Here is a 23,455-nt window from a genome sequence, read left to right as displayed (position 1 = left end):
AGATACTGTACTTCTGTCAGACAATACTGTAACTTGCTCGGAGATACCTTATGTCCATTTTCAGCTAAATGATTCAGTAAGGCAATTGAATCTACTTTACAAGCTTCCTCTGTTTCTGACGCAACAAGTAGGTCATCTATGTACTGTACCAGAACCGAGTTCTGTGGCAGTACTAGATTCTCAAGATTCTTTTTCAACAACTGATTAAAGATGGATGGACTGTCTGTGAATCCTTGTGGAATTCGACACCATGTTAAAACGCGATCTTCCATTTTAAACGCAAAAAGGTACCTGCTCTCTTCATCCAATGGGATTGAAAAGAAAGCCTGGCAAAGATCTATCACTGTGAACCATTCTGCTTGACATGGTATTTGAAACAATATTACTGATGGATTCGGTACCACGGGACAACATGAAACGACTATATTGTTAATCTTTCGTAAATCCTGAACTATCCTAAACTTCCCACTAGGTTTCTGCAAACCCATAATCGGGGAGTTACAAGGACTACCCACAATTTCCTTCAGTATTCCCTGCTGTATCATTGACTCGATCACAGGCTTTATTCCCGCAATCGTTTCCTGGGACAAATTGTATTGAGGCGTTCTTGGAAACTCAACATTTGGTTTTACCAGAATTTTTACCGGTTCTACCCCTTTAATCAATCCTATATCTTCTCCTGTGAAATCCCACACCTCTGACGCCACTGCATCTCTTAAGTCTTGTGGAAGATCTTCTACAGTCAGAGTAGGATATAGTTCTACACAGAATTTTGAATTGGCCACCTTAAAGGTAGCATCATCGTCGGTAGTCTGTACCTCCACTCCTTGTGGGGTGCAGTATATGGTGCAATTCAATTTGCATAACAAATCCCTACCTAACAGACATACCGGACTCGAGTCACAAACCACAAACTGATGTTCGTTCATGTGATTTCCAATTTTCACAGACACTGGTTCTGTCAAGGGACTAGTCATTCTTTTATTTGCGACTCCTACCACTTGAATTGTTTCCCCTGACATTGGCAAGTCTGGAACTACCGCTGATCTCAGAGTCGAACGAGTAGCTCCAGTGTCCACTAAGAACGTAGTGGGACACCCTGCCACTTCTGCCTCAACAAATGGTCCTCTCTGATCCACTTCTAGAACTGCCCCGAGGGTACAGTCCTCTTCACTGCTCACCCGTTGTCCTGTCAATGGATCAATGTAATAACATTTTTCTTCCTCGATAAACAGAGGCATTTGTTTAAAGACCTTTCCTCCAGCTGTTATCTTCGGTGGCTGTGGGAATTGGGCCCGTGGAGCCGAAGTCCCCCCTTTGGCCACCTTACTGCTTGGGACTGTCACTTTTTGCACTGGGTCTTCTTGGACCTGCTCTTCTACTTCTTGCTCTCCGTTTTCAGGGTTAAAGGGACACTCGCGTCGCCAATGCCCCACCTGATGACACAGATGACACTTTGTCGTTTTCTTTAAAGTGGCAAAGTCTATCCTAGGTCTCTGCCCTTCTTCATTATCTTTGTTCTGACCATTTGGTTTTCGTCCCATCCCCTGCTTCTGCTGGCCACCCTTCCCAGCGGACTGCATTTGCACCACCATCAATTTCTCCTTTAGATTCTTGGCTTTAGAATCTATCTCGTCACTGCAGTACCTCGCATATCGTAAAATCTCATCTAATGGTTTGTTCTGCCAACAGATTAAATGTTGCTGTATCATCAAACAAATATCAGGTCTCAACCCCAATACAAACTTTGACACGAACTGCCCTATGTCTTTGGGATCCATTACATCTAGTCCACTGTATTGCTTGAATGTTTTCAACAATCTTTCATAAAACTCGTGAACTGTCTCCTTGGGTTCCTGCCTTGTTCGGTCTATTTTTACCCAATCTATATCCTGTGGTGGTACCTTATCTTTCAGCCATGCTATTACCCTTTCATACTTTCGCATGACAATCTCAGATGGTCCGTTTGTTCGAACATCTCTCAATGGTTCAGCATTTGGCCATTCGACACTAGTCTTGCACGGGGTCCACAAATCAGATGGGACCACGATGTCAAACAACGTGTTCAAATCTATCCACAATACTTTCGAGATTTTAACAAACCTCTCTACCTGCTTATACCACTCGACTGGGTTGTCCCGCAACTTCGGAAATGAGTTGGTAAATGCGGCTAAGTCTCCTCTACTCCAGGGCACATGTACATAATTTCCATTTGATATTTCTCGCAAAGGGAATGCCTCCATCTGCATTACCCTTCCCTCAGGGGTCATCACATTTGTACTTCGCCTAACTGTGCCCTTTTTCGACCACCTTTCTTCCCATTTATCCAGTTCTCTCCACACTCTTATCCCTGTTACCAGCTCTCTTATGTGTGTTTTTAATCCAGCAGTTCTCTTCTCATCTAGATCTTGGTCTGCGTACTGTAATCTGTGGTTACTCTGTAATGCCCTTGTCCTAGACAAATCCACGGCATACTTGTCTGCCAAATCAGTCAGTTTTTCATGAAACGCTCTAGCTTTCCTAGTAATATCCTTTGCCATGAACAATAACTCATCCTGTTCATACAATTCTATCCTCTCCAAAGGCAATGTTCCATCTATTATCTCCTCAACATCTGATTTTAAACTGGTAACATCAAGCCTTTTTGCCTTTATTTCAGCTTTCAAGACACTCAATTTAGCTCCTCCATCCGCATCTCTCCCATCCCAGCTCCGAGATCTACGTTTAGGTATTGGTGAATTATAGGGAGTCCTCCCCTGTTCCCATCTCTCTAAGTCCCATGCCTTTCCATCTTCTCGGGGTGGGTGGTGAAACACTCCTTCATGCCTCCCAGCCTCTTTCTCTCCATCCTGGCTAGTTTCACGGGATTGAGGATAAGAGGTTCTATTACTCCCTCTTTCTTCCCTACTTCCCTGTGCTTCCTGAGTATTCGAGGCGTGGCGGGACCTATCGCTGTTCTCCTTTCTCCAATGTTGAACGTCTTCCCCAAGGGTATGATGAAGGCACCTAAACCTATTCTGAAAATTCCGTACCGCCTCATCTCCTCCGTTCCCCCAGAGACGGGACATTTCCTCACATTCTACAATCCTAGTATTTTGTTCCGGCTGTTCTCTCTGATTTGTAGGACCTGCATCCCCTCTATTCTCTTGACTTTGGCCTTCCCGGCCCTGACTGCTTTCGCTGGCCCCACAATGAGATACAGTCCCGTTTCCCCTGCTTTCCCACTCTGGTTCCGTTCTTGTCCTGTTACTCGGAGATACTATGGACCCGTCCCATTCCCTCAAATCAGCTCTTAACTCTGAAAAAGATCTTGGCCGCGGTCCCCTTAGATCCATTGGTCCTCTCGGACCTCCCTGTTCTGAATTGGGACCGACAGTTGTGTCTAATGGGGTGTTCCACGTTACCGAACCTGGTAATTGTTTCCATGCATTCGTCACATTATTCCTCCTTTCCATCTCAATCCTTTCCCTATCCAATTGCCTTTGTTGTTCCCCTCTATCTCTCTCAGAATTATAGATCGAAACTATGGGTCCTATGGTAACAGGCACTTGAAGAGCGTCTGGCAATCCCACAGACTCAACCCTTTCTGTGGTTGGCGTTTTCTGCACCACAAACCTTCCCACTACACTCTGTACAGTGTTGTTTGGAGGTGTTTCTCCGCCTTTGCTAGGTGTCCATTCCGATATAGGGAGTGGTGTATACCCCTCTATCTCATTCCCATCTTCCCTTGCGAGCCCTCTATCTTCTATCAATCCCACTCTCGGAGGTGGTCTATCCATCAACAATCTGTTTATCAGATTGTCCTCCGACTCGCTTTCCTCGTCTTCTTCCATGAGGTTTCCTCCTCCTGACACCTCCCTCATCGGATACATTTTCTCCACCTCAATAGTCTGTACCCTCCAACGCTTTTCCTCCTCATCCCATTTGGAATCTCGCACTGCCCTTACCGATCGCGTCAGCCTTTGTTGACGCCTGTTCAAATTTCGGTCGTGTGCAGCCTTAATCCATGCATTAAGAGCCTCAAACTGTGTTGGTCTAGGCGAGGGTTTCAATGAGGACATGGTTGCTTTTAGCCGATGTAACACCTCTAACTTAAACGTTCCATACTTCGGGAACTGCATTTCCTCATTTCCTTCCGTAAGCTTATTCCAAGCCCCAATCCACAATATCGTATGCAGCCCCACATTCGTTGCCATATAATGAGCTGGCGTACCCTCTGGGGGAGCCTCTTCCCCGTAATAATGTTCACTTCGTTTACGTTTAAAAATCCCTTTCAAACACTTAAAACACTTCATGATTTCTCTTTTCTCCGCGTTTGTTTACTTCCTGATGATATTCCACCAATCTCAGAGCCGTTCTCACTAACTGGCCTATCCGTACGCGGCTTTCCTCCGACGTCACTCTAGCCGCCCAACCAGAGCGCGGCTCTAGCTAACGTCACACCAACCGCTCAATCACAGCGCGGCTCTAGCCGACGTCACCCGTCCCCCTTCGCAGCAGTTCCCCTCCTTTCTCAGCTCGTCTCCTCGGTCATGCACGCATCCCATTCATACTCTGAAAAATGATTACTTCCGTCCAAGCGATCACCTTTCTTTGACTGTACGCCCACAGTCTTTCTGTAGTTGTCACCCTAACTTGGCGAAATGTCTTTCCGTTTACTTCCAGACAATCGCCTTCTCCGATAGGTTACTCACACGCAGTAACTTTCGACCAGCGTCCGTTACTCATACACTCACTCTTACACTCCCCCTATCTTGGATCCACGGCGGTCAATGGTACCTCGTGACCTCCGTACTATGGTCGACAACTACCCTGGATGTTCGATACACCCAAAAACCACTTAAGCTCTGGCCTGAACTTAAGATTTCACCAGTTCACCCGTTTACCAGGTTACCAGTTTACCAGGTTGCGCGCGCTCACAACCGTCTCTCATTCACACTACAGGCATTCAACTCCGCAAGACATTACAATACAAATACAACACAAAACACCGCAATCTGTTCACGCATGACCCTTTTTATACTCACTCTCCGATACTGCTGCTTTTCTCGCACCGTCTGCACCTTTCGGCACACGATTCTTCCGCTGCTCGTCTCTCGGCGTCTCGGGCCTTGGGGTAAACTAACCTCTCTAGATTACCTTCCTCAAGAAGATAACCATCCTCACTCTGCTACCAACTGCTAACGCGGGATTACTGGTTACTAATTATCTTACCAAATCCCATTTCCTGTCGACTGAATCGTTGGTACCTGTCTTGAGTAAAAGGTAATCTTGCAGTAAACAATCAATTTAAGAACTTACACCACTCTAAATGACCACTGACCAAAATTAAGTTTTAAAGATTTAATATAAAGTCAAAGATAACTGAAGATACAAACTTCTCAAGATGAGATTCAAAAGGTATATCGGAATCACTATGAACATGAACTTCTTGAATAGTCTGAGTCTGAAGAACAAAATAATAAGTACAAGTTCGAATACCATCAGGGTTGCTAAAATGGATACAAGTTGCAACCTCAAAGTCATTACAGAAAAGAAAATTAAGGTTAGTCTGTCCCTACACTGTACTAAATGACATCCCTACTTAACAAGATCTTAACCCTCTAGGTGTCAGCCGTGGTGATTTCCTAAGAAGATCACGCACTTCTCTTTGTCTCTTCTCTGATAATGGGTCTCTCCTGATCAGCCTATCTGCCTACCCATCCGCTTCCTTAGGCTCCCAAAATCATCTGCTCTGCTTTTCTCCCGGGTCACTTTCCCTAATACCAAATCACATTTCCAATAGAAACGCCCCTTGGGACGCCCCTCACGTGGTACATCTTTCCGCGGCAAACTCCATGATGGTACTCTTGAAGACCCTCGTTAAAGTTGACCTTGGTTCCCAGGCAGCTTCTTCAGTGCGCTGATACCCCCTGAAATTCCTGGAAACTCCTACAGGCCTGCGCAAGGCGCCACTGAACAAAGTCCCTTTCATTCGAGCTGATTAGGACCCTCGCACCTGCATACAGCTCTTCCTGCAGTGGGCCTCAAATTCCAGACTTCACCATATCTTAGGCCATAAAACACTCTCTGAGCTTCATACTGGACACCTCACGACCTCTCCTCTAACGAGCACATGACGATTTAAACTACATGACATTATCGGCTCTGGCCTACTTGATTTACATGCAGCAGGTTCCTGCACTCTTAAAACGTTAACTTGATTTAAACAGCAAACATTCTTAACTAGCATACGTTTCTAAAATAACACATCTATAAAGCATATACTTTTAACCCTAAGTTCAATAGTACATTTTGAAAGAACCATGTCAACCTTGTCTCACATTATTTTAGCAGCACGTTTAGATTTGCTTGTGAATTGCCATGAGGCCTACACAAAATACTGGGTTTTAGAGTTACATTCAACTCTTACATTATTCCTTTAACATGAGAACATGAGGTTTTCATATTCATCCCAAACATTTCTACATTAGTCTCACACAGTTATGATTATCGTTACTCTACTTAAACATTCTATGCATTTCACCACTGAATATAAGACACTCGGTGTATTTCACTTCTAAATATAAACACTCTGGTGCAAAGTACATGTTAACTAACTACGTGCTTGTAAATATGGCGTACTTATACATTTTTTTCAAACTTGTGCTCTCTCAGAATCAAAAGGGAAAAAAGACACTCCCTGCTAAGAAAATGATTGCTTGTCGAGGAGAGTGCAATCGCCGGATTAAAGCAAACTGTGACAATAACGTCCCGTTCACTGCAAAGAAGCAGGCCTGAGAACACGGTAGGAAGAACGGTGCAAGGATTATCTGTTCTACCCGCAAAAATGGATGGAACCTTCGCCACGACCGTGCGTCACCAACGACGTAGTATTTGCGGCCCCAGTTGCAGTATTTACTCTGCAGTGTCTGCTGGTGACACTGTAAAGCATTAACTTACCTTTGGACATACCGGCCCTTGAAGGACAGGAACATGGGGTGTCTTCAGTGAGTGAGTTCACACAGCTTCCGGGGTATAGAGATAAGTGAGCATAGCGAGCCAAGGCTCCCTATACACGGATGGAGGGTTGTCAGGGTCGTGTGCCCAAGAGTTTCAAAAGATCAGTAGTGCATTAGAGTTTCTTAAGATATGAGGGTAACGAGTCACACATTTTAGAAGCAGTTCAAAACAGAAACTCATGAGATGTGAGTTTCAATAGCACCGTTTTCCTGGCAAAAAAACTCGAGGTCTCCAGATCCAGGCGAAACTTAAGAAGCTTCAATACCCTACTACAGAAACCACCGAAATTCAACAAAAAACAGAACTTACACTCGCGCCTTCTCAGGGCTAGATCCAAGAATCTGGAATGCCCTTCCAACGGATATCAAAGCCATCCTCTCGACTGTTTCATTCAAAAAACAGGTCAAATGGCTACTGTTGGAAGAACTTCATCAGCAATAGTCTATATGTCATTTGCTAGACACTTACCTTTCGTGCTTGACAATCATTTTTACCTTGTGTGTTGAAATGTATGCTTGACAATTATTTTCACTTTGTGTTTGAAAAATGTGCTTGACTATCATTTTTACTTGAAGTTTAAAATGTATTTTGTTGTTCTTTGGAAGCAATTCGATGCTAAAGCTGCTCGGCCCGTGTAGGTGGGCTTTTACCTATTTGTTCACGTACTACCTCTTCTTTCCCTAGCACCCTCATTTACTTTATGCTTCAGTTTCCTCTCATGTTGCTTTATTGTATTGTAAATATACTGAGTCTGCCCATCAAAGTCAGTTTTCCTCTTTGTACAGCGCTCTGATACCCATCTGGGTCTTGTTCGCGCTTTATAAAACTTTTCAAATAAAATAAATATTCTAATTAATCCTGTCGACACAATACCCAGCAGAATTATTGATATTTTATAATTTTTTTACAATTTTAATTTATTATTATTTCCTTTATAGCCCTGAAGAAGTCAAGGGTTAATACCCTATTGACGAAACACGTGTTGGCTGGTCTGTTACCACTACTAAAGACGAACACTTAAAAAAGGACACCATTTCTTTTCATCCTTGATCAACAGACATATGTTGTACTGTACTTAACATGTATGCATGTGCATAGGACCTGTTGTTGTGCATATTCAGACTCTAGGGTCGTAAATTGAAGGGTTTAGGGGTTATTTTTCCTCGCCTATGGCACCGCATCTACTAACTTCCTTTCTATTTCACTTCACGCTATTTAGCGTCTGTACTTTAAGGTCCTCAGTAACATTATTTTTGCACTAAGGTTTTGTTTGATGAGCTATTTCTTATAGTTTATGAAAAGCTGTTTTTGTTTAATGATTGTTGAACTTAACCAAAGAGGTTTTTGAGCCCACTACTTTGTCAGAATTGAATTACTCTTCATCACATTCATTTTTGCCAATCCATTTCATAATGTCACTTATTTCAAAGAGCGGTTTAGCTGTTGCTAATTCCAAAAGGAGTTAAAAAAATAAAACAATTATATTTTCCCACATGCTTACTATGAAACTTCGCCCTCAAGGTATCTTATGAAACTACGGTGATATATTGACTCTAACCATCATAGGCAGAAAGGGCACTTTTATTGGGAGCTTTTAAAGTGCTACTTCTGATTTTGAGAAAATATGTAATTTCTGAAATTAATGTTCACCTGGTCCTCTGTTTTATTAATTATTTCATTGTGTTTGTGCAATGGTTATGGCACCCGAGGCCACTTCGGAGTTCTAGGTAAAATAATTTGTTTTTTAACAATACCATAACACTAAAATAGTAAATGTTCTAGAATCTTGAAATGGGGAGACTACAACTTAGAGAAACAAGGCGACATCACCTATTGCACTTCATTTAAGATTGAATCCAGATTCTGCTTAACTGGATTAAGTTATCTATTCATGCATTAGTCTTAAGTAATTGAGTAAATCAACCACATCTGAATGTGAATTCTTTTACACTGAAGCATGGTTTTAAGCCTCTGGTACTGCAGACGGAAGCACTAGCTGTATTGAAATTGATTTCTTGCATTAGATACATTTTTAGGGTCTGGTCAATTTAAGATGATCATTTCTATAGATTTTTGTGAGGGAAATGTAGTGGGCTTACATTTCAATCTCTATAAATTATTGTCTGCAAATAGAGCGAGCGATGGAAAATACGCAGTGCCAGCCAGTTACATTACTGTTAGCGCAAGACCAATAATGAAAAGCTTTATTGGGTTGACACAGGTTTTTATTGGTAATGCTTTGTCAAGCTATTGACTCAAAGGTTTATCTTTGAATACTCTGTTACTTTTAAATGAGCTTTCTGTATAGATGCAAGATTCATTCCAGCAAGCCCATTTTACAGCAATTTGAAATGGCTTTGTACATTTCAGTTCTCAGAAAATGAGCTATCTTAATTTTAGCTTTTGAATCTAAAACGCCCAAGAAAATGTACTCTATATCCATGATTCTTGGTAGTGAAATCAGAAACATTTTATTGAGGCATTTTGTCTGATAAGCGGCATTGTGCAATTTTCACATTTAAAGTAGGTCTTGATTATTGGTCAACTCATAGTTCCTTGGTTTCCCGCTTTTCTTATGCGTACTGCGATTACTTGGATTTTCTTTGTGAGGCTTGGTTAGAGCAGAAATACCTTGTGAAACTGGATGTGGTCTGCATCTTTTTCCTCTCACATCGTCTATTTAGGTAACACACCAGATTATTATTATTTTTTTTTACGCAAGGTCATACAATTCCTGCACTTTTCATTTGCAACTGACTCGATGGCAGAGACCTTTCACATTCCCATTGTGTTTGCAAGAAAAATTGGTAGTATGCAAGGAAAAAAACCCGACTCCACTTCTCACACTCCCAAAAAATAAATTGTGAATTGAAATGTAGGTTTTTTGAGAATATTTATATAAAAGGTCAACTAGGTATTGGAGGACAATCAACCTGCCGTTTTTAAATTTGGCGATAGAAAAATTCTTGCTGGCTGCCGCCGTGCACCAAATCACTGGGTGTGTTGTTGGAACGGACTCAGCACTGTTCATAATACACGCAACGGTTTCCTCGTCAACAAAGAAAGGATGACAACGCCTTGTAAGGACTTGAGATGCTATTATTGCTACATCCTTAGAAGGCTTTGCCATCCTTTTTTGTTCAAGAGGAAACCGATATATATATATATATATAATATATATATATATATATATATTGCATACTCGTTATCCTCACAACGACGCGCCCGTAGTCCAGAGCCATCACACCAGAGGAAAAACGGAAGACCCAGATGCAAGTGAGTTACTTTATTTTCTTAGCACGCCACGGCAGCATAACGTTTCAGCCTACACAGAGGCCTTGGTCACATGGCGCACTGACAGAGTTGCGCGAAATTTAAAGTGCTAATGCATTCAACAAACAACAATTTGATTGGTTAACTATTTTCATCATAGGGGAGTGTCCTTAAAGCCATACACAGCGTAATGCATTTTCTGTTGGACTACAAATTCATCTTTTGTATCAGCTATTGCATTGATAAATGTTTTAAATACAATTTGTATATCCGACACACCAAACAATTATTTACAGAATAAAAATATACTCTTATAATAGAAAAATATATATATATGTCTGTACAAAGTATTTCATATATTTACAGCTATTTACATAGTATGCAAGTAATGATTACTTTTGCAAAATAAGTTAATGTGTACAATTCATTGTCTCCATTGTTCGGATATATGTGCAAAATACGCTGTTTACTGTATTAACGGCTTGTGCTAAACCTGACATACTAGGAACCCATTGGTTAAACCTGAGAAATGTCATTTCACAATCAAAGGTTAGCACAAAACAAAGCCCCTATACGTTGTGAGATTAGAATGCATTTCTAAACAAGTGATTAAAAACGAATAGTTTAGCTCAGTTAGTTTTTTTGCTTTATATTCACAACCAGCTATACCTCCAGGTATGGAACAAAGTTTTTTAACAGATGTGGACCAAACAACTAAGTTCTTTCTTTCATGTATGTTTGTCCTGGCCAACTACAGTTAAACTTATAAAGGACAAAATTACGGAAGCCAATATACAGATCGGAGAGATGGAAGAAGATAATCTGAGAACTAGAGGCATGTATAAATATCCTCAGTGGAATTGAGACCATTAGGAGCCTTACTATCCATTTCTAGGATATATCTAGTCTCCAGTGCTCTTAAGATACCCTCTCTATTGCCACCTCTCCTGAGAGGACCAACACAGTCTATGGCAAAGTATCTGAGGAGTCCACTTTCATTATTGTGGAACTCCCTAAAATGCCTGGCCACTGGATATGCGGTGTCATTGGTGTTAATGGCCCTTATGTGCTGGAGTACCCGCATGTGCACCTGCAATTTGGTACTACCAATGTATTGCAGACCACATGGGCACTCCAGCACATAAACCACATATTCTGTCTTACATGTCAACTGTTTGTTGATTTTTCTTGGCACCGTGGAGAATGCTGTTAGGTATTCAGTTTTATTCAGCCCCTGCGAGCATGCCTTACAGCTGGAGCACTTTTTAAAGCCTCGACTTGCTGCTAGCCAGTTTTTAGGTGGAATTACCTCCGGACTCGATTTGACTAAAGCATCATTTAATGAGTATGCTTTGCGGTAGGTAATAATTGGCTTGTTAGGCATGCGTTCTCCTATTACTGGATCTAGTTTAACCAGATTCCAGTGATGGTTGATTATTTTACGTAGTGCCATGTGTTGACTATTGTAAGTCCAGATAAGTCTGACTGGTTGGTTGGCCTCAGTTTTTCCAGCCCTGTCTTTTTTCTTTTTGTGGATCAGTGCATTACTGCGGGACAGGCCATTTGCTTTCCTTATAGCTGTATCAATAAGGTTTTCTGCAATATATATATATATATATATATATATATATATATATATATATAACAAACAACCTTCTCCCAATAGATAGAAGCAGAGCCCCTTGGGGAACCGTCAGAAGCACCTTTATTCAGGACCAGGCGAATGCATTTCGGCAGATTTACTGCCTTCCTCAGCGCCCCAAGCATCCAGGAGAAAAGACCACAAGCCAAAGGTGAGTCCCGCCTCCATCTGCCTGGTTGTAGTCAGGCCGCTCCGCACCTCTGATTATTGTGCGCACCTGTGTGGAGTTCAGAGAGTCTGGGGAACTCCAAATCCCAGAATCCCTCGTAAAGGATCCTCGAAGGTGGTGCACGGGGGGAAAAACTGAAACAAAGATATATATGTATATAAAGATATATATACATTATATTTATTTTTTACACTGGCTTCTGGCTAGCCCTCTTGTTTCATTTGTTTGAAGGAATTCTCATTTCCTCTTACCCAGTATTGCATTCAGTGAGTCGTCCCATTTTAGTGTCTGGTTCACCACACAGCAAGTGATGGCATTCTGCTCTTTTACACAGGGCACATCGACACACAGAGTAGCTCCCTTGATTGCAGGCTACTATGGTTGATTGCAGGCTATTAAGGTAATGTGTGCTTTTTGAAACCAAAGTGATTTTGGCTCTTAAAGTTTTACAAAAACCCTTAACAAAATAAGCATTGACAAAGCCAAAAGGATGTCCATCAACACCAGACCTATTGACTGTGCCAAGGCTTGTTTAGATGTAGTATTCCATATGAGTGTTCTTCAGTTGCGTGACCTTTCTTTGATTACCTGTCCGAACAGATGATGTTCATAGAAATTTTGCAGCTGATGCTACTGGAATAGCTAAATGTGACAATGGCAGACTGGTTTGCAGGCATTGAGAAACTTGGGTGTGAGGCATGTTGGAAGCGTTTGTGGGGCCTAAGACACTAACCTAATGTGGGTCCACCAGTGGCGGCCGGCGCACAACGAAGGTGGGGGGACACGTGAGGGGGGATTTGAGGGTAAAAATTAAAAAAAATTAAAACATACCTCTTGCCGCCTGGATGCCGACGACTGCCCCTGTGCTTCACTCACCACAATCTCTGGGAAGACACAGGCTGCCCTGCCAATCCAGACGCTGCTCTCATGCTATGAGTAGTGCAAAAACAGGGTACCTCTGACACCATAAATTCAACAAACCACTTATTTCCCAAACAATTTTTGAATTACCGTTGGGATATATGCATTTATATTTCTGTTTTTTAACTTTTTCAATTTGCAAAACAACCATACCCATCAGTGGGCATCTCAAGCACAAAAATTCTTATTATATACAATCAAGCAAGGCAGTGTGTTCAGTCATTATATAAAGTGAAAAATCAATAAGAAATTTTGTGATTTGTACCTTCAAAGAAAGTGCGTCAAACAAGGAAAAATAAACACATGAGAATATTTCAAAAGTACATATAGATGTGCACTTTACATCCACAGGCAGTCCTATTACTTTCCAAAATGAAAAGGCAAGTAGCTACTTTGTACTGTCCCCAAATTTTAGTGCTCTTTTTTGCCAGGGGAGAGGTCAGGGAATATTTCTTTAAGACACGAGAGAAAAGAAAACCCTAAGTTAGGGGCTGGTTTTTGTCCAGTGTGAGGTCTGTTTTCTACTTGGTTTGCCCAGGAACCTCTCTCAGAATGGGCCAATGCGTTTCGACCTTCTAAGTGGCACTTCTTTAAGTTTAGGTCTTCATCAGGGGAGGTAAAGATTCAAGACAGGACTTGTGTACCGTAATTCTTTGTATGTAGCCACGCAGGGTCTGAATGGTTGGGTCCTAGGATTTCTTGACTTTGTTTTGAGCTCGTTTATTTGGAGTTGTTGGCAATCCGTTTCTTTCAGCCTGGGGAGGATGTCATACTGCCTGCGGCTGTCACGGGTGATTGTGGCGGGTGCGCTGCTATTTTCAAGGCGTCCTCTTGCTTCTCTCCTGCATTTGCCGGTGGAAGCACCAGGATTGGTCTGAGTGGCCTTTTATCGTCTGCTTAGACACTGCCTGAAAGCCTACAGTTGTTCTACTCTGAACACAGTAGAGTTGGAGAAATAGAAATGCACATGTCTATTTGGTCAGCCTGAGATGGCCAGCCAAACTTACATGCGCACGTCTAAGTACCCACTCCTCCTGTTAAAGGCCCGCCCCGCACGCATGGTCAGCCAGAGTCCCTCACAGAAAAAAAAATGATATTATTGTTTTAATATTTTATTTTTCTGTGACGGACTCTGACCAGTGGGGCGAAGCTCTTCCGCCATTACGGAGAAACCTCCCCTGGCATCCACTCTCTGATGCGTGAGCACATTGCTCAGATGAAAGTTAATTAATTGAATTTATTTCAAGGCAGCTCCGGCCTGTGGCACCACTGGGCGGTGACTGGCATTTCCTGGCTCATCGCGAATATATCACAAAAACAGGCTCTCGTATAAATGCGTAGAGAAGATGCAGTGCTGGCCCCTGGGGCAAACAGCGCAGCTGCCCCCCTGCTTCGCACAACCCTGATATTAGTTTCTATAGTACAGTATAGTGGTCGCTGCGACAATATGAATTTGACCTCCACTTACAGGAACCACAGCTTCCCCCAATTCTTTGAATCAGCTAGCCAGATGTGTGTGGTTGATACTGGAGACTGAATATCGGGGAGTGGGTAAAACAAGGAAGAGGGTGCATGGCTCAAAAACATTAACATCTACATATCCGGCGAAGAGGGAGGTACTTGGAATAACCGGCTATTGCGCTGAATGCTTGCTTATACTGTTAAAATAGCTACAGGTGAAAGGTTTTCTGTTTTGTTCCGAGCCCCTTGGATACGGTGTGGTGTGAGGTTTTCCTCTTAGCAACACTTAACGGATGTTCTGTTGTTGATGATAAACCAGAAAAGAGGTTTGCGGGAAGGTGACTTTTTTTTGCTGAGGGTTGTAGTTCGCTTGCTCTGATGCTTAGGGCTTTTAGACATGATTGCATCTGTAAACCAGCAGGACACAGTCTTCAGCATCCTTTTCTCTGTATCCTAGAGATTACCCATGGGAAGCGTGATCATTCAGCTGCTTTTGCTATCCCTGCATCACTGATGCTATCTGAGCTGTGTGGGATCAGACCTTAGAGCGCTTAAACATTTATTCTTGTCTTCTGCATCTCTGGGTATTAATGTATAGGTCACTACATGGTCGTTGATGGTATCATGAACTGTATGCACTGGGTGAAAAATGTTAGCTTTCCATACATTATGATCTATAGTTCACTATGTTGACCTCAGATGCAGTGTACAAGAAACATACTTGCTCTGGGATGTGAATGGATGCAGAGGTAATATTTGGTAAGCGAAATATTCCAATAGAAAGCCACATCCTGAATGCAACTCATACACCAGCACTGAGTTGGCAACCTATTTGATTAGTTAGATTAGCTGTCAAGCCTAAGCATGAATGGCTTTTATCCAGGCAGCGGTCGAAGTGCATTAAAAAAAGTACGGGAATTGTGATTCTGTGCACAATGGCGGCACAGTCACAGGCTTGGCAAATAAACAAAATATTCTGTAACCTTTTATGGTTTTTCACCTTCAGGTATGTACATATAAAATAACTAACAGTTTAAATGTAAAATACAATAAAGTTAAATTAATTGGTGGGGATGCACTATCGTACTTTATGAAGCCTCTATTAGTTAATGTACTGCAGAGGTTTGTGTCTGTAACCAGAGAGCCACGGAATTGAATCTTGATTGTAGAAGTGGGGAATAGTAAGGAGCAACACAGGTCTCCTGGGAATGGGGGACTGTGACAGCGATGGCAAAGGATGGCTGGAGGAGGAGAGCAAGCCTGCGGCCTGGAGCAGCATCCAGAAGCGAGAAGCTGGCCAAGCTTAGACCTGTGCTCAGAAACTTGAAGCACCACAGCAAGGAATCAATAGAGGAGAGCAGGGTGGCTATGGAGAGCGACAACGTCCTGGGGGTGATCGCTGGGATAGTCTGGCTTCTAGTGGCTATTGGTTGACACTGTTTCCCTCACCCAGGCGACGATGTGGAGGCTGACCCCTCAACTGAAGGAGCAGATAAGATTGGAGATCTTTTGTTTCGCGGCCCGCCATGCTCCTGACCTCCCTAACCCGTCCTTTTAAAAAAAAGAAAACTACCTTTCTATTTGTTTGCTCCTGAGACTGCTCTAAGATGCTTATTATTTCCCCTGTTTCGTAGCCTTTGTATACTGTGACACTTTATACATTGCTCCTGATACTTTTGCTATGTGGTGGCCAGCCCGGTGGGTTGTAGGCCCGTATTTGTGAGCTTTCTCTGTACAATAAAGGTTTTCAAAAAAAAAAAAAAAAAAAGATTGGAGATCTGGGGCGAGCCTGGCCTGGAGGCAGGTGGAAAAGGCTATGGGAGGCCCTGGGAGATGGCTAGCAATGGGGGTTGCCCCTCTCTGAGGTGGTAAATAAATATTGAAGGGGTTTTGATCATGAGGTGCCGCCAGTGGAGAGATCCTTGGTGTGGGCCTAACCAGTGAGACGGTCTGGTATACAACATTAGGCTTGTACTGGAATAGCATGCCTCCACTGCACCCATGGAGACAGCCCTTTGGAAGCAACATAGGGCAGCAGCCCAATGCAACATGGAGAGAGACTAATTCTGTTTGTTTGGTAATGTAAAGTGTCACTTCAACACAAGTAGTCTTGAGTGTGGAGCCAATGTAATACGGCCTTAAGATAAAAGACACAGAAGCTCACCCTCAAAGGGAAACACAGTAATAATGAGTAGAAGACATCTGGGTACTGTGTGGATGGCTGTACCTAGAACATATACCTACACGAAGCAAACTTAGCGATCAGTGTGACAGAAACATAAAATATATGCTACAGCAGGGTATAGAGAAAGGAGAGGACATTGCCTGCCAAGTGAGACATGTGGATTCAGGTTCTGCAGACCCCATGTACTTGAATACATTGGTTAGATATTGGGTCCTAAGTCCAGAAGTCAGGGCAGGGGCTACTTAATCTTTGTGAAATACTGATGAAATTAAACGAGAGCCACATCAACTCTCACTTTTACCAGATTCCTGGTACCCCCAAAGTGATTGAGAAATTAGCCTACCAAGAGGCATGATAGAGAGAACTCAAAATAACGATGGACATAAAATTATTCGGGGGATGCAAACAAACAAGGGCAAACAATTTTGTGATCAGTGTGACAGAGAAGGTATGTTATTGGCCACTGGCAAGAACAGGTGTCACAGGCCATGCATGAGATCACCTATGTTGGGATGCAGGTAGGTCGCCTACTGTGGCCCTACCTTTTCCAGTCTTCTAGAGAGATATCCCGAGGGACATTGAGGCAACAAGGGGGGGGTCAAAGCAGGCACAATGTGAATAATTTATAATATTGGGAAGCCCGTTGGATACAATCTATCTGTTCAACTTAAGAAAGGAGAAAATTATCTCACATGCTACTAGCAGCCAAGCAATCTACCTTCTCCCAATGGGTCGGCATACCCTCCCACAGATATGTTGCTCCAGAATCTGTGGTAAAGGCTATGTGTGGGAAATATTTCCAAAACAGTGCATGACATAGGGAGATCAGGAAGCAATGGGATCTCCATTAGCCTTAGGAATTTGAAGAAATATGCTGTCCAAAAAGACGGAGTCCTGTACAATGTAGATAGATCAGATCTACGTAAAGAGCGAGGGCCAAGAAAGAGGGATACACACAATTGGCTAGGTCCAGGAATCCAAACGCTATAATAATTGAAGCTGACATTGGCCATCATTTAGATGGGGAGGAATGGGGGTATGTGGTGGGATGTACCAGGGGAGGTGTTGACGCTCTTTCCAAATGTTTCATTCCTTTAATCAGCAAAATACATAGAAACCGAAACTGTTTAAGGTCTCCTGTGTTTTGATGTTCTTCATGGTATATAATCCATGGAAACTGTATGTATAAAATAAAAATCAGATAATGTGAGCTGATCAACAGAAGTTCTACTTTCAAAGAAATCAAGCAGCCAAAACTAAGTGTAGTTCAGCCGAAGGACTGATCTAGAGACTACTTCCAAACAAAAGCCACAAAGGACTAAATGTAAATCAAATGACAGACTAGCATAGAGTCTGCACAGTTAGAAAGGCAAATAAAGTCTAAGAAAGTCAAAGAAAATCTGAGAAAGTCTGGCACAAACCTCGAAAGCAACATCTGTTATAGGGTTTTATACATGAAAGCCACACACATTCAGCAGTGACATAATAGTGTTGAACTAGTGATGCATTACTCTAGTAAGTCAGTGAATATTCCAGTACAATAAGATATATTCAATAAGATACATCTAGCAACACCTACTTTTACTGCATATGATTGAATAAGTGTTCATAGGAAATCTAACTTGTACGTAATATAGAAATACAATAATGAATTGTCTCTAGGAAAGGCTCAAGCGAAGGACCTTGAAAGTTACAAAGAAAGGAACATAGTGAATGTGCCTTCCTCAAGAGGAACACAAATAATACAATCTAATAACACAGAGGTCATTGATTAGGCTTCTATTTCTCCGATTTTCAAAAATGGAAAAGCATACAGTAAAACACAAATCCCTGTGGGTAAGCTTGTTCATGTAAATTAGTTAACATTTTCTTTTTAAAGTATGAATAGATGTCAATGCAAGCTGGCTGTGGCCTAGTCATGCTAACTCCAGCTTATCTGCATTAGGCATTATTTTTCTAATACAACTATTCTAATAAAAACATTCAAACAGTCTGTGATGTCGCTTCCGCATCCGCTAACGTTGTGGTGATTTGATGTTAATGTTGCATTGTCTAAAGAACTGAAAGTGTATGCGTCATTATTGACATTTTGGAGTAAGTTCACAAAGCCATTTTGGAATATGTAAAGTAGTACCCATTTAGTATTCATAAGTGTAGTCTGACACGCCATATAATTTGGCCCTAAAGAACTAAAATAGGAATAAAATGTTAATATTCAGGTTATATTCGTGTGCAATTAGCATAAATAGAAAGGGCTATGACCTCCTTTCAGTAATAAAGAGTTGAATGTTTCAGTACTGATTAACAAAGGTAGAGCTACTCTGGTACTGCTTTCTGTACTGATAAATGTTTTTATGAATCCGCCCCTTACACTTGCCTTTCATAGAAGAATATTTGTTAGCTTTTCTGTGATGTGAAATGTCTTGTCAAAGATTTTTGTATACCTGCAAATGTAGAAAAGTTTGCATCTTGTTCTGTGAAGACTGTCACCTATAACCTGTAATAGTCATTGTCTTTAAAGTATATACAAAAATATACAATAAATAATCTTTCACAATAGAAAATTTTGTTAAAATAAATGTTGGCACACAATCAAAATCTCCCTAAGTTCTGCTTTCCCCGTATCTTAATTGCTATATTTAGGTATTTCAAAATACGTGCCACAGTTGTTGGTGGTGTGCCCCTAAAGCAGAATAAAATTGCTTCCTGTATTGTTCTAATTACGTCCGTCCTGTAGATTGGTCCACAGTGGAAAGTACCATATTGGCAGATCTAACAACATAACATGCATGTTACAGGAATACAAATAAAGAGATCCTCTGCGATTCAGGATGCAGGATTTATTCAATATGTATGCTTATGTCTAATAGTTTTCTTATTGTAGATGCCTTTTAATATATAATGTTTGACAGTAATTCGACTGAAAAATGTAATTGCATAAGTATGTGTTTTCTTAGAAGTCATTGGTTTAGTCAACACATGCTTTTCACAAGACGAACAACCATTCAGACACTGTCTCCACACCGGAAAAGTATTAATGTTCTAATTCTTCGTATTCTATGTATTTGTATTTTGTTGAACTCACTGAAAAGGTGAGGCATTATAATTCGATTTTGCTAGACAGTAAGTAAATAAAATAACCACGATCATTTTCCACTTTTTTTGTAGTATGAATTTAAGGCTAAGAACGTAAAAAAGAAAAAAGTTAACATCTTTGTATCAGTGGATGGTGTCAAAGTGATTTTGAAGAAGAAAAAAAAGGTGAGTTACCTTCCTATGAATAACGACGCATTTTGAAAATGTACAGAAGGTTCACTAGTTATTGAGACAAGTTTGCATTTATATCTAATTGAGCATTGAGGTATTGTATGTTGGCCCAGGAGGACTTGAAACATGGCAAATGTTTGGGATAGTCAGGCAAGCTATATTCCAATATCATAAATGGGACTCATTTACGCAGTCAGCAGTTATCCTGACAATCTAATAAAGACCTGGCCCTCCTGGGCCTACATTGGACATTGCTAATCAAGTGTAACTGAGTTGATGTCATTCCGCCCACGCCCCATTCAGTGCTGTCTTAATACAGTGGCACACTGGGCAGTTGCCTAGGGGCTTCACGAGCATAGATTGCCCATGCAGACCAGAATTTAACACTCATTTTCTGTTACACATTTTTAGGTTTCGACCTGGCGAGGGCACGAAGTGCCCCTCCCAGATCGAAAAATTTTGTCAACAGTATGGATGTCGGCACCGCCTCTGTTTCTCATTGGCTAGCTCCATAAATGGACGCTAGCCATTGGCAAACAGAGGCGTCCGTCAAATCCAGAGGCGACTCGTGGGCGTTCCTGGGATGTTTTTCTCATCCGGCCCCTTTGGAAACGTCAGTGCGGCGGTGGGCGGGGTTTACTTTTTTTTTTCTTTCCCTGTTGTTTTCGTCTTTACGGGAGTGTCTTCAGCCGGATTGGTGTTGTTTATATTTTCGTTCAGGTAAGATGCATATTGGTTATCTTTTTATAAAGGTTTTGTTGCATTTAGATAGATGGTACTGCGAAGCTAGCGCTCCGAAGATGAAACAAGCGTTTTACCGTCCAAGAGATCTATAAAAAGCAATGGTAAGTACTAAACCATACACACTCGCACACCCAACACACGAGGGCACACCACACACGCACAGACAACACACGCACAGACAACACACGCACACACCTCTCTGCTGTTGTACAGAATCCCTCGCGTGATTAAACATGCCTTGCCGGCCTAACGCTCCCTTCTACTAACGCTCTCCACACATGTTCACATTTGAAGTGCCCACATGCACACGTGTGTTTCCAGGGCAGCTGCGGCAGACACTGTGCGCAGCCACCCCGCGTCCACGCAGCGAGGACACGCGTCGTGCGGTCACATGTATGCGTGCAGCGCCTAGACACGGAAAGTGCTCCTGACAGGCGGTGACACACACGCACCGACGACCTCCCAGTGCAGCGCGTGCACAGCGGAGCGTGCACAGCACCCTCGGCCTCTTCTTTCTAGAGCACGTGAGCACGCGTGAGGGGGTTTCATTTGTAGGAGGGCAGACCTCCGTTTCTGAATAATGTGCATTGATCCGAAGATGGTGCAACGAAGAGTCTCTGGAGCCCCGGGTGCCTGCGCCCCCCCCCACACCCCTCCAACTCCGGAGCTGACCCCCCTCCTCAGTGCACCCCTGTCGAGGCCCTTGGCTGGGCAGCCCTGCCCTGTGCACCAGGGTGCAGAGACAACAGCTTTTGTGCCACACACACCAGTCTGAAGCTGCATGCTGGCACGGCGTGCGTGTGTTCATATGTGACACCACGGTGGTGATGCTGCGGTGCACACAGGCCAGGCGGTTTTGCTCGTGCACACAGGCCCGGCGGTGATGCTCGTGCACACAGGCCCGGCGGTGATGCTCGTGCACACAGGCCCGGTGGTGGTGCTCCGGTGCACGCAGCCCAGGCGGGCCTGCTCTCAAGGCGTCAAGGCCTCCCACCACAGCCCTGAACTCACAAGGAAGCCTGACTCCTTGAATGCAGTGTGGAGGGCTGGGGCACGGGGTGTGTGTGTGTTCACATGTATCACCACGGCGGTGATGCTGCGGTGCACACAGGCTCAGGGGGGCCCCGAGGCCCCCGCCTCAGCCCTGAACGCACAACCAGCCCTGCCTTGAATGCAGTGTGGAGGGCTGGGGCACGGGGTGTGTGTGTGTTCACATGTATCACCACGGCGGTGATGCTGCGGTGCACACAGGCTCAGGGGGGCCCCGAGGCCCCCGCCTCAGCCCTGAACGCACAACCAGCCCTCCCTTTAATGCAGTGTGGAGGGCTGGGGCAGGGGGTGTTTGCTGTTTTTGTGTTGCCACACAATCCTTCACACGATCCGGGAAGCGCGTGTAGTGCTGGTTTCCCTCTTAACTCCTCAGTGAGTCCCGGACGACGATTCCCAGAGCAAAAAAACAAAAAGAAGAAAAACAAACAAACCCCCGCCCAGAGCGTGTTTGTGGGACTTGTTGACGCACGGAACGCATTGGAGGAGCCCCCCCCCAACGAGTGGAAACACCCCCGAGACACCCAGACCATGCACGGGTGTGGGGGTGGGGGGGGACGCTGCTGTTGGCAGCCACCTATGTATGTCTGTCTGTGCGGGGGGCTGATTCTCGCGGGGTGCAGTGTCTCTGGGCTCCCCCGACGGAGAGTCCTGGCAGGGGGGGGGGCTGGTGTGAGAGGCTAGTGCTGGGGGTCCGGATGTGTGACTTTACATCTTGTACATTTGCATTTTATTTTTTTATTTTTTATATATAACGCATGTAATCCTAAATCCTTATGTTTTGCACCTGGTTCTTATGTAAAGCGCTCTGACACCTTCGGGTAAAGTTCGCGCTATATAAAACCGCATAAAATAAAATAGATAAAAAATAAAATGTAGCTGGTGTGAGGTGGAGAGAGCGACAGTGCTGGGGGTGGGGGGGAGGGTCAAGTTCTGCTGTTTGACCCCCCTCCCCATCTCCGTTTTGTGGTGAAAGACTAGCGTCCATAAGTTGATTGAGTTTGCTTACCCCTGTGGAGGGGGGGGGGGGCTGCACCTTCCCCTCGGTACAAAGGGGCCTGGAAGTCCATTTTCCACTTCAGTGCGCTGTAATAGCGCCGCGTGGGCCGCCGAAGACCCCTCCCTGCTCTTGCTGCTGGTAGCGGAGCGAGCCTGCGGTGGTAGGCGCTGCATCCCCCTCACCTCCCTCAGAAAGCCCACACCCCAATCCCATCACTGCGTCATTTCTGGCCTAAAATATGCGCTGGTCTCAGAAGTGCCGGTTGAGGACGCGGCCAGGTGCGTGCGCCACTCCCGTGTCCTTCCTTGGTTTGATGGGCTATATTGGCGCTCGTGTATTTTCACACTGACACTTCTGTACAACATCCGTTGCACCAGTGCAATAAATAGTGAACCAATGTTTCTGGAGTAGAGAACATGCACGGGGGAACTGTAGCACAACTATTTAGGGGTTGCAGTGAATGCACAGGAGTCATTTTGCACGGATACTTGTGTATCGCACAGGTGAATGTTGGGACAGATATTTCGAACTTGCACTGACCGCACGCGTGTTAATACAGTTCCGCACCGACCTTTGCGCTAACAGTGGCAGCGACCAGCCAGGGCAAAGCGTGATGTGCCGGTGCCCAGCCCCTGAAAATGTCTGACGCTTGGCAGGCCCTGGGGATGTGCGCTCGGACTGCACCAGCCACATGCAGCCGCGCCGCCAATGATGCTAGTTTGCGCTGCAGATCACACTGCGAAT

At 43.7% G+C, this 23,455-nt stretch overlaps 1 protein-coding gene across 4 annotated transcripts in view; it reads left to right on the top strand.

Annotated features, from left to right (window-relative positions):
* NOS1AP (nitric oxide synthase 1 adaptor protein) overlaps positions 1-23,455 on the top strand; it is a 1,240,081-nt gene that overhangs the window by 686,199 nt on the left and 530,427 nt on the right. For all 4 annotated transcript variants that reach the window (XM_078643785.1, XM_078643775.1, XM_078643807.1 and 1 more), the window contains exon 3: positions 19,822-19,914. In XM_078643785.1, coding sequence (XP_078499911.1) covers positions 19,822-19,914 — 93 coding nt within the window. The remainder of the gene's footprint in view (positions 1-19,821; positions 19,915-23,455) is intronic.

Source organism: Lissotriton helveticus, chromosome 1_1 (assembly GCF_964261635.1).
Source record: "Lissotriton helveticus chromosome 1_1, aLisHel1.1, whole genome shotgun sequence".
NCBI lineage: Eukaryota > Metazoa > Chordata > Amphibia > Caudata > Salamandridae > Lissotriton > Lissotriton helveticus.
Note: the sequence above shows the minus strand (reverse complement) of the source record. Positions and strands in the feature narration are given on the sequence as shown.